Here is a 12,207-nt window from a genome sequence, read left to right on the forward strand (position 1 = left end):
AAAAAAAGCTGACAGTCAAAGCCACACCTGCACACATGCAAGACTGTGCCTAAAAGGACGGGCCCCATGACCCTCCACTTTGTGTGGACCAGCAGGGCCAAGATTACATTAAGAGGATTCAAACAGATGGACTCTACAAACGAGCTAGGTTCCCAGAGGATCTGTTAATCGAGGTATCACCATATGACCCAGAAAACTGTGTGTGCAAACCACTCAAAATGCTGTGCGGTTGTAAGTGAACGAGTTTTACTTGCACATAAGTGAATGATATACTGACCGAAAACCAACTCTCCTCGTGTAGTGCAGACAGTTCTTGGTGACGTGGGTCTGGAAGTGCACCGACCTGCAGATGGCCCCACACTCAGGGCAGGTGTAGGGAGATTTGTGCTGATGGATTCTCTGGTGTGATGCATAACTGCACTGGTTAGGAAGCAGCATCTGGCAGATAGTGCAAGTCTTCTAAACAAACCAAAGGGGGAAACAGGGTTGGTCCTACTAAGTACTTTCTAATATGCAAAGAACCTTGGTTAAACCTCCAGATAATTATACAGCCTTCATTTCAAACACTACAGCAATTGATTCTAAGCCCAAGGGAAAAGCCAACTTGAAAGTTACATGTCCAGCGTACAATTCTTTATCCTGTAAAATCACAGTATGTGCTATGTAGTCAGGCTCATCTCAAAGTATGAGCTAAAAACACCCGTTTTAGCAGAGTTCCAATTCCATTACTTTTGCATTTTGCTTAGGGCAAAGAGGTATTCTTACAAATTTATATGAGCAAATGACTTTAATATATAGTAACAAGTTGATAGGCATACGTATCTTGACAGTAGTCACAGTCCTCACAATTCATAAAAACCTTTCTCCAAAATAATAAAAATTAATTAGAAGCTAATCCAATTGTTCCCCGATCAGTTATTTGAAGTCTGAAATACAGGAATGCAAAAGAATGGCTACAGCAATTATTTGTTCTTTTTGCACTTAAATTGGCCTTTAAATGGATGATCTGGCCATGATATAATTTATAATTAAAACCAAGGAACTCAAGTTCGAGTATATAAATTTAGACATTAAATTAAAATTTTATAGAGCTTAAAATCTGATTATGTATAAAATAAAATTAAGGGTGAAATCGTCTTTGGAAAAGGCTCTATATCATTAACTATCCAGGAAAACCCAAAACACTATTTTTCATCCTCTTAGATATCGGCACTAAACATGGTATATTTTTAAAAACACAAAACCAAAAAAACTTCAAGTAAACATAAACTGAGGACTTATTACTTCCACCCCAAAAATAAATCTCACATAGCATGACATGAACTGTGTTTAAATACTTTCAGACATTCATGCAAAGACAAATTATCTACCATCTTCTAAAATGTACAATTTGTATTAAAGCCAAAGAAAGCCTCAAAATATAGATTCTTGGTAAGATTTAAAGCATTTGTTTATATTGACAACAGTTAAGAAATTTTAAAAAGACTTTTTTTATTCTTCTAGTTTTTGAAGCACGTCCACAAATTAAGGTTTAAACTTCGAAGTGACTTAGACTAAGAAAAATAGGAAACTCACTTGAAAATTCTTTCTTGATTTTCTCCTGAAAGGACTAAAATACAAATTTTATCCCATAAAATGTTTATTATAATCACAAAATAGGAACATTACAGGTAGCTTTGATGAAGTTAGCATCATTAAAAAAATAGCACTCCTTTTCTCATAACACATATTTCAAAGGTTAGAACAAGCCACAGCAAGGAAAACCAGTCAACAGATTCATTAATAACAGATCCGGTTAACATCTACATTACCACAGGTAACCATTTGTTTCTGTGAACTAAAGTCTTCTATCTACCTTCACACAGTCCCAGGCAGGGAATTACGACGTCTGAAATTCCACAGGCATCTTAAAATGTCTTGCACTTACTTGGGAATAAAGTTAGCATTTTCTATACTAAAAGAAGTCCAAAAACATTTATATATATATACATATATATATATATGTATACACACACACATTTATATACATACATATATACATACACATGTACATGCATGTGTGGGTATATATATATATATTAAAATATATAGATTGGTCCCATCCTACCATGAGTCAAATGGTAAGCTAGGTATTTTAAATACATTAAGTAAATTGAAGTACATCATCTCATTTAATTCTCATAACCTATGAAGCAGATAACACCTCCATTTTACAGATAAGGAAATGAGGCTTAGTAAAGTTAAGAAACTCGCCCAAGGCTCCATACCTATTAAGTGGAAGAACCAGGATTTGAACTGGAGTCTAGGAGTGGGGTGGGGATATAATGAATGAATAAACAAAAACACACAGGGAAAACCATTAGCAAATATACCTGAATGCCAACAATGACCACGGCATGTCAGAGTAGAGGTGAGTCCCCTCCCCTGCTGCTTCTCTTTTATCTAAAGTAATGTGATTGCACTACTTTTAGAATGGTAGAAAATGGAAAGAAAATCTAAAAAGCACAGTGTTCTCTGAAAAAAATTTTCACATTTTCATCACGATATACTACATATGGTTACCCTTCACAATACATATAAGATGCACAAGGAATTACTTAAATTCATTGGAATGTATCATCATCATGTCTCTCCACCCCAACTGTAGCACTCTGCGCTCACTCGTTCCCATCAGCTGAGGTTCCTCGCCCACTATCGATACAGAAGCACAAAGAGAAAGAGGGAGTCATAGGGACTACAGCCTCAAATCAAAATGCTTTCATACTTTGCAATTCCTGAAGTGGGAGAAAATGGTCTCTGGGGAATCACGCTGGACACTAGAGACCTTGCCTTTAGTTTCTGTAGATGCATGCATATCCACGTACAGACACTTAGTTACTCCCGCATTTCTATCTTTATTTACCTGCCTCCTCTACTCCTTGACTCCATTTCGTTTGGGTTTTGTTTTTGTTGTTGTTGTTGTTTTGAGATAGTGTCTCACTTTGTTGCCCAAGCTGGAGTACAGTGGTGTGATCACAGCTCACTGCAGACTCCACCTCCTGGCCTCAAGCAATCCTCACTCCTCAGCCTCCCCAATAGCTGAGACCACAGGCACATGCCACCACACTCAGCCAATGTTCATATTTTTTTTGTACAGACAGGGTCTCACCATATATTGTCAAGGCTGGTCTCAAACTCCTGGCCTCAAGCGATCCTCCTGCCTTGGCCTCTCAAAGTGCTGGGACTACAGGTGTGAGCCACCGTGCCGGCTCCATTCCATTTTGAGAAAAAAAACATGCTATTTTGGTTGGAGACATCCTCCTCCTTGATGTTTGCATGGTATCAATAGTTTTAAACTCATATGACAGCATTTGCTTAACTGTACTCCCTCAAGTTGTATTCACTGTTCCTGTTACAGAAAACTTGTCATCCCTGCTTCCCATGATAGTGGTGATGCATTTTCACAGCACAAAGGAGTATCTTCTATTAGCTTTTCTGGAATGCTTTGAATTCATGAAAATGATGAACATCCTCTGGGTTTGGGGGATGTATTTGAGCATAAGAGCAGACAAGGACTTCTTTGTGGCCTGTAATGACTGACTTTCCTTACTTGTTTTAATCAAGTAAATTAAAATATATCTTAAAATTCTAACACTCTACTACACAAGCTGAAGCTACTTAGTAGAGGATAAAGCAGTTTAATGTGACAGTAACTGCCTTTTCAATAGAAGAAAGCATAATAAAGGGCACCTAAGTGGTTTTATGTATGTCTTGACATTTTACTTATGTCATCTAAAAATGCATAAATGTTTTCGGTATTTAGGTAATAAACAGTTAATTTCTATTCTAGGGCAGCCTTATTTGCTCAGTTAAACTGTTACTTTTTAAAGTAAACATTACTTTTCAATAGGTAATACCAGAAAGCTATAGGAAAATAAAGCTGAAAAGCACCCATATTCCACGCTTTGCAATTACAATCAACTCTCTGTATCCTGAGGTTCTGCATCTATGTATTCAATCAACCACAGATCAAAAATATTTGGGAAAAAAATAAAAAATAACAATACAACAATAAAAAATACCATATAACAACTATTTATATTTACACTATTAGATATTATACGTAATCTTGATGATTTGAAGGACACAGGCAGATGTGCTTAGGTTATATGCAAATACTATGCCATTTTATAACAGGGGCTTGAGCATTCTCAGATGTTGGTATCTGAAAGGGGTCCTAGAACCAACACCTGAGGAAACTAAGAGATGATTGTACTCTTTTTTTTTTTTTTTTTTTTAGAGACGGAGTCTCGCTCTGTTGCCCAGACTGGAGTGTAACAGCACAATCTCAGCTCACTGCAACCGCTGCCTCCCAGGTTCAAGCAATTCTCCTGCCTCAGCCTCCCAAGTAGCTGGGACTGCAGGCACACACTGCCATGCCCGGCTAATTTTTTTGTATTTTAGTAGAGACAAGGTTTCACTATGTTGCCCAGACTGGTCTCGAACTCCTGAGCTCAGGCAATCCGCCCACTTCGGCCTCCGAAAGTGCTAGGATTAGAGGCGTGAGCCACTGTGCCCGGCCGACTGTACTCTTACTGAGCCTTTTCTATCCAATCCTGTCACTGAAATTGATCAATGGCATGCAAATGCAGGCTACAGGGAAGGGGGAACCAGGTACATTGTGGCCAGTTAAGGAATCAGAGAGTGTTCAAGCTTGACATCCTCTTTCTATAGATGAGGAATTAGCTGAGTAATAAGAAAAATAATTCTACGTGTTTTTGCTCATATTTTAGGCAGAAAAATAGCCTGGGAGACGTACATGAGAGTGAGAGGCTACAGAAACTTATGGCTGTATATTTATGCTTAAATTTCAAACAGACCAAAAGCCTACACCAACATGAAACACTGGAGCTAAAGGCAGAAACAATACCAGCTTAACAGTCAGCCCAGATCCTAAGTAAATTACTCTCACCTCATTAAAAGAAGTTCCATAATCTTCTGCCTAAAGTATAATTATCCAAAAATAATAAAAGTATACCAGTGTGTTTTGTGGCTTTCACTTTTGTCCAATTTCACACTGAGAACACAAAGAAAGCATTTCATTTCAGATCTCACTTAAATGGAAGTCATACCAAGCAAATACAGCAGAACTGGCTTTATATACCTTTTGCTCACAGAGCTAGTTGGTTGTGCTGGTTTTGTCCTCGAATCATTCTGCTACACAAAAAAATTCCCTAATAAGAGTTGACAGTTAAATTAACAAATTTACACAAAGCTACATGGCCAACACATATCATCTACTTAGATGCTTATTACTGAAGAATATGGGTAAATCAAAGGTTGATAACACTAAAATATAAACTAGGACAGGACTAGTCTTGACCAAAATTTAAATTAAACACTTAGAAGAGCAGGACCAAAAGCCAAGGGTCATGAGTCTTCAGCTAATAAGGGTATTTTGGGAGACGGCGGAGGGGAGGAATTCAGGTGAGCTCCCTGGTTTCCAGAGGAAGCTGTCTGAGCAGAGCGGAATCTAGAAATGAGAACCAGCAGAGGCTGCTCACAAGAATACAGTTAGTATGTTGTATTAACGATGCCCAGAAAGTTCCTGAAACTAAAGTGAACCAGCAATCCCTGAAAATGAGGACCACTCAAGTGTCACCTTTATCCACGCTCTTGAAGGTGACTCGGAAGTAACCCCAAGAATCCATCCTTATGTGATTCCTATGGTCCCTCCGGCTGTAAGAGCCTATGCTTCGACATCTTAGAGAAGCAGAAAGCATGAACCAGCAATACAGAAACTTTGCCTTGAGTCCCAGCTCTGCCACCAATTGGGCATTTGTTTTTTCAATTATAAAATAAAAGGGCTGGCCAAAAGACCTATAGCATTCTGTCATTCTATAGCTGATATAAATTCCACAAGAAGAAAACAGGTTTTTAAAATTAAGGGGTTACAGAAAACATTTCCAGTCTGTAGTTGGTTAAATTTAGACATGGTTTTAAGAGGAGGTGAAGCAATGACATCCCAACACATTAAAACATCAATTATTCAAACGACAGTCCTCAGCTCTTAAATACTTCATGGAGAAAAGGAAAGCTCCTCTGGTCTCTTGCCCACTACCTTTTCTCAACATACCCCGAAGCAGGGATTATTAAGCAGATAGATCAGAATACAAACCCCCTAACTGGGGCAGATTTAATGGCTAAAGAGTCAGCTGCTCAGAACTGTTTTTATTTACTGCTTGATTCCATGCTCCCTAGAAAGTAGTAATCCCCACAAGGCCCTCAGCCCTCTAGGCTCTCTCCCTCTGCCACTGTCTCCTCCAAGGGGTAACGAGATGCACGCAGGCAGTCTAACCTCAGCCTAGCAGGCTTTCCGTTCCTGGCCCAGATCGTGTACCAGAGTGTGATCAAATCCCAAGACAGCTTTGGGAACGTATGGCAAAGAGGGCCTCGAGCTAAAACCATATATTCCAACACAGCTCTTACCAGAGATCTGCTCTTGGGGTCACTGAGCATAGGCCAGTTTATAAGGAAGTGGTGCTTTTGAGTCTCTCTGGCAATTGTTACTTCTGCATAGATTGTCTACAGAACACTCAGCGCAGCAGCAGCAACTGGCAAAGAGAATGCACCAAATGCCACCCAAACCTTCCTTTAATCCATGGCATACTGGCAGTCTCAGAAGGCTAAAGGCATGTGTAAGGGGAGGTGGTGAGAGGCGTGGGAGGAACAGCCCCAGCTGGTGCTCACAGGCAGACAGACCCTTTGCTAGGTGCAGAGAAGCACCCTGGGGAAACTGAGACAGGCTCTGTTCAAAACATAAACAGAGGTCAAAATACAAAATAATAGCAAGGGAAAAATAAAATATAAAATGAAAGATAAAAAAAGGGGATAGTGACTGAGCTAAATCAAGAGAAGTATATTCTTAAGAGAAAGACTGAGGTCTTCAAAGAGGCTCAGCTCACCAGATGGGAAAGGAAAAAGAAGCAATTCTCACTCCTGACTGCTTTTAAAGACAGGGCTAAGAAAGGAAGTTTACACTGGGTGGAGAAAATGTCTTCGACTCAGAGACAACAGAAATCCCAGGAAGTCAAATGGAAAGTCACCCTCCCAGGACGCCTAATTGCAAAAACAGAGATTGGGGTCTGCAAGTCTCCGGTGGAGCACAATAATGCAATTACAAGATCTCTCCTTGAAGACAGGACAGCTACATTAGGATCTTTTTTAAACATGGAGTAAAACGTCCACTTTCATGAAAATGGAATAAAAGTAACTTTCCCTATGCCTCCCATTAAGTACAACTCAAAACCCTGAACATTATATATAAAACAAACATAAAAGGACTCTGAAAGGTGGAGTGAAAGATTAGCTAGGGATCTCAAGACCCTAGGAATGACAGGGTAGTCAGTTCCCTGGGTTTCTCTTTGCCTCATATATCCCAGATTTGAGCTGAAGAAGCTAGCAACCCGAAATGCCAATGGGTAGAGACAAAAAAAATTCCCAAGAAAAGCCTGTGCTCTGTAGCCAACCACCAAGAAAGGGGTGCCTAGGAAAACAGAAAACTTTTAAAGGAAGACTGCGCTACTCCAGCCAAATCCCACAGAAAACACTGCGGCCCCACCCCAACCTGTGCCAAGTAGAGGTGCAGCCAAGACTTCAGCCCTCTTGAGACTGTAACGAGCTGTCTGTCCCAATGCCCCTACCCAGATGGTGGGTGTCAGAGAAGGCCAGTAGCGAAGGGGAATTTTCATCTCTGCCAATTCCCCCACCACCAGCCCAGCAGGTATTTTTTTTAAACCCTAGAAAAGAAATCTCTAGGCCCAGATGGTTTCATTGGAGAATTCTACCAAACAAAGAAAAACTAACACCAATTATACACACTCTCTTCCAGAAAAATTGAAGAGGAGGGAATACTTCTCAATTCTTTAAAAAGTGAGTATCAACCTATCTCAAACCAAACAAGAACAGAACAAAAAAGGAAACCTACATGCATATAGATGCAAAACTCCTTAACAAAATAGCAGCAATTATAATTCAAAATATATAAAAAGAAATATGCAGCTTGACCAAGTGGGATTCATTCCAGAAACACAAGGCTATTTTGATATCTGAAAAATCAATATAATCTATCCCAAAAAAACCCCTGAAACCAATAACTGAGTTCAACAGAGTCGAAGGATACACAAAAAAAATATAAAAAGTATTTGTCTCTATATATATTAGCAATGAATATGTCCTCACCAAAAAATATAATACCACTTACGATTGTTTGAAAAAAGAAATCTAACAAAACATGCACAATGACTTATATGATGAAAACTACAAGGCTGGGCGCAGTGCCTCACGCCTATAATCCCAGCACTTTGGGGGGCTGAGGCGGGTGGATCGCCTGAGCTCAGGAGTTCGAGACCAGCCTGACCAACATGGAGAAACCCCATCTCAACCCTGTCTCTACTAAAAATATAAAATTAGCCGGGCATGGTGGTGCATGCCTGTAATCCCAGCTACTCGGGAGGCCAAGGCAGGAGAATCTCTTGAACCCAGGAGACGGAGGTTGCCGTGACCTGAGATCGCGCCATTGCACTCAAGCCTGGGCAACGAGAGCGAAACACCATCTCAAAAACAAAAAAGAAAAGAAAACTACAAAACAAAGAATCAAAGATATAAATAAATGAAGAATCACTTCTCGGCCTTTTGGCTAAGAACAAGTGTAGTGTGTGTTCTTATCAGTATAAATAAATGAAGAATCTGTGCTCATGTTCATGGACTGAAACGCTCAATATAGTAAAGATGCCAATTCTCCCCCAAACTGATATCTAAGTTTAATGCAATTCCTATCAAAATCCCAGCAAGTTGTTTCACAGAAACAGACAACATTATTCTAAAGTTTATATGAAAAGGCAAAAGAACTAGATGAGTGAAAACAATTTTGGGAAAGAAAAATAAATTGGAAGCATCCATCTACCAGACTCGAAGACTACCTAATTACAGTACTCAGACTGTAGATACTGATAGAGGGACAGACACACAGATCAATGGAACAGAATAAAGAACCCAGAAATAGCCCCACACAAATGCCTGACTGATACTTGACAAAGGGGCAAAAGCAATTCATTGGAGGACGACAGCATCTTCAACAAATGACCATGTATGGGGGAAAAAAATGACCCTCCACCTAAATCTCACACCTGATACAAACATCAACTCAAAATGAGTAACAGACTTCAATGTAAATCACAGAATTATAAAACGTTGAGAAAAAAACACAGAAGAAAATGTTTAGGATCTAGAGCTATGCCTTAGACTTGACACCAAAAGCAGAGGTCATAAAATGGAAAACTGATATACTTGACTTCATGAAAATTACAAACTTTTGCTCTGCTAAAGAAGAGGATGAAAAGACAAGCTATAGACTGGGCGAAAACACTTGCAGCCACATAGCCAACAAAAGACTAGTATCTAGGCTCTATCAAGAACTTGTGAAACTCAATGATTTGTTGTAGAAGCAAACAACCTAATTAGAAATGGGCAAAAGACACAAAGAGACATTTCACCAAAAAGGAAAAACAGACGGCAAATTAAACCCATGAAAAGGTGTTCAACATCATTAGCCACTAGGGAAACACAAATTGAAACCACAATAAAATAATACCACACATCTATCTAAATGGCTAAAATAAAATATGGTAACAGCACCAAATGCTGGAGGATGCAGAGAAACTGGATCCCTCGTGTGTTGCTCCTGGGAATATAAAATGGTACAGCCACTCTGAAAAACAGTTTAAGAGTCTAAACGTGCAAATACCATGTAAGCCAGCTGATAAATAGGCATTTATCCCAGAGAAATAAAAACTTATGTCTACACAAAAACCTGTACACAATGTTATTAATAGCTTTATCCATCATAGCCCCCAACTGGATCCAATGCAGATGTCTTTCAACAAGTGAATGGTTAAATGAACTATAGTACAACCATACAATGGAATCTACTCAGCAATAAAAAGGAATATACTATTGATATACGCAACAACCAGGGAATTATGCTGAGTGAAAAAAAGCCAATCCTAAGGAATTACATACTATATGATTCCATCTATGTAACATTCCTGAAATGGCAAAATTATAGAAATGAAATAGCTTAGTGGTTGCCAGGGGTTAAGGAGTGAGGAGAGGGTGTGGGTGGCTATAAATGACTGAGTCAATGCCCATATCCCAGTTGTAATACTGTTCTACAGTTTTGTGAGATGTTACCATTGTGGGGAACTGGATGAAGGGTACACAAGTTCTCTCTGTATTATTCTTACATTAATCTACAATTAAAAGAAAAAGGGAAGGAGGTCCCTCTGCTAATGAAGTCATACCTTTCTCCAGACCTGGTAAACCGAGGAGCTGAAAGGCACTGAGTGAAGGGTGATGGACCTGTCAGTCTAGCAAGCACCCCAGAGGCCATACCCTTTACACTTTCCGAACCATGAACAGTGGCAGCAAGGTTGGTTCAGGAATCCACTTTGAGTGACAAGACTAGACTAACTAGACACTAATGTGCAGACCCGGGGCATCCTGCCCCAGAGCCACAGGCACAGGCTTAAACTGCACTAGGTTCCTACCCCAGAGAGCACAGGCCAGGGTGTGAGCACCAGAAAAATGTTACAATGTGGACTGGTATACTCTTCCAGTTCACCCATGAGCTACCAGGAATGTGGAGGTCAATGGGGAAATGGAGTTAAAGTGTTAAAATACATGGAATGCTAGCCAGGCGGGGTGGATCACACCTGTAATCCCAGCACTTTGGGAGGCCAAGGCAGGTGGATCACTTGAGGTCAGGAGTTCAAGACCAGCCCAGCCAACATGGTGAAACCCCGTCTGTACTAAAAATACAAAAATTAGCTGGGTGTGGTGATGTGTGCCTGTAATCCCAGCTGCTCTGGAGGCTGAGGCAGGGGAATCACTTGAACCCAGGAGGCAGAGGTTGCCATGAGCCGAGATCGTGCCACTGCACTCCAGTCTGGGCGACAGAGTGAGATTCCATCTCAAAAAAATATGTATGGAATATGTTGTACAACAGAGGAAAGGAGGGGCTTGGCACAGCTGCCAGTACTTCAGGCTCCCCTGTGTTCATTTCTAGATTTGTAAGCAGTCACGTGTGTTTTAAGGGCCATCCTCAGACAGAAACCAAGTTCTGTGTAACTTTTTCCCATTCGAGTTGAACAAACTGTAAACTGGCCGATAGTCATGTGACTGGCAAACGAGAAGGATGAAACAAAGGCTATTTTCTCTTTTCTTTTCTGTCTTACTGCAGTCCCCACCTCCCACTCCCATGGCTGCTGGATGGCACCCCAGGCAACAGTAATGGTCGAGAACTCCCATGGCCACATGTGGAGGCTAGGATGGCAACAGCCACAGGCATCCTACTGAGCCCCTAGAACCAAGGAAGAGACTCCAGGTTGGGTTAAACCATGAATGCTGAAGACACAGCAGCTATTCCTACTGAGGCAGAAGCCACACTCCCGGCTTGGGTCTGAGTGACACAGTCTGGCTGAGTCTGGGAAAATGGGAAGCTGTGGAGAGGGATTCTGGATCCAGTGAGAAAGGGGAGACAAGGAACAGGAGGAGAACGTGCTATGGGGCCTTTTGACACTGCTGGTCCTGCAGTGCTTGGCTATGCAGTGGGTTGAAGCTCACTACAAACCAACACCCTTCACTGGTGAGCTGAGTGGCCTACATAGATGAGTGGATGGCTGCAAAACAGAAACAGATCAGGAGGTGAGTGTTTTGCTTGTGTGTATCTGGTCTGAGAGTTAAATATACATTCTGCCCTGATTCACTCCTTGGGATTCCGCGTCAAATAGGTGACCCGCATACTCGTCCCAGCAAGATACAAAAGTGATGCCAAAGCAACCACGCACAAAAGAAAAGATGTTCATCTCTCCTCCTGGGGACACAGCTTCACCCGTTTCACCCTACTTTGCCTGTTGAGCCTAAAAGGTTAATAAAGAACAAAAATTAGGGACACGCAGGGAAGAAGGACATTCCTACCTGCCTGCTCACGCCCTTCCTTGCTCTCAGAGAAGGAGGTCTCAGACAGACACATCTGAGGGTAGCTCCAAAGGCCAGATACAGAGCACACAGCTCATAGTGAGAACCCTCCTAAGCCAGGACAGAGTCGACCGCTCTACACAGCCCACCAGCAGACACAGACACGAGGACAACAGAAATGAAGAAAGAGCT

The 12,207-nt window shown here is 41.0% G+C and overlaps 1 protein-coding gene and 1 pseudogene across 21 annotated transcripts in view; one reads left to right on the forward strand and one right to left on the reverse strand.

Moving 5' to 3' along the window:
• The window catches only part of ZNF532 (zinc finger protein 532), a 123,471-nt gene that overhangs the window by 51,191 nt on the left and 60,073 nt on the right, over positions 1-12,207 (reverse strand). For 16 of the 21 annotated variants that reach the window (XM_030810332.1, XM_030810318.1, XM_030810324.1 and 13 more), the window contains one exon: positions 278-459. The exons of the other annotated variants lie outside the window; for them this stretch is intronic. In XM_030810332.1, the coding sequence (XP_030666192.1) occupies positions 278-459 (182 nt within the window). The remainder of the gene's footprint in view (positions 1-277; positions 460-12,207) is intronic. 21 annotated transcript variants of the gene reach the window in all.
• On the forward strand, positions 8,658-8,827 carry LOC115835016 (annotated as a pseudogene).

Source organism: Nomascus leucogenys, chromosome 4 (assembly GCF_006542625.1).
Source record: "Nomascus leucogenys isolate Asia chromosome 4, Asia_NLE_v1, whole genome shotgun sequence".
Classification (NCBI taxonomy): Eukaryota; Metazoa; Chordata; class Mammalia; order Primates; family Hylobatidae; genus Nomascus; species Nomascus leucogenys.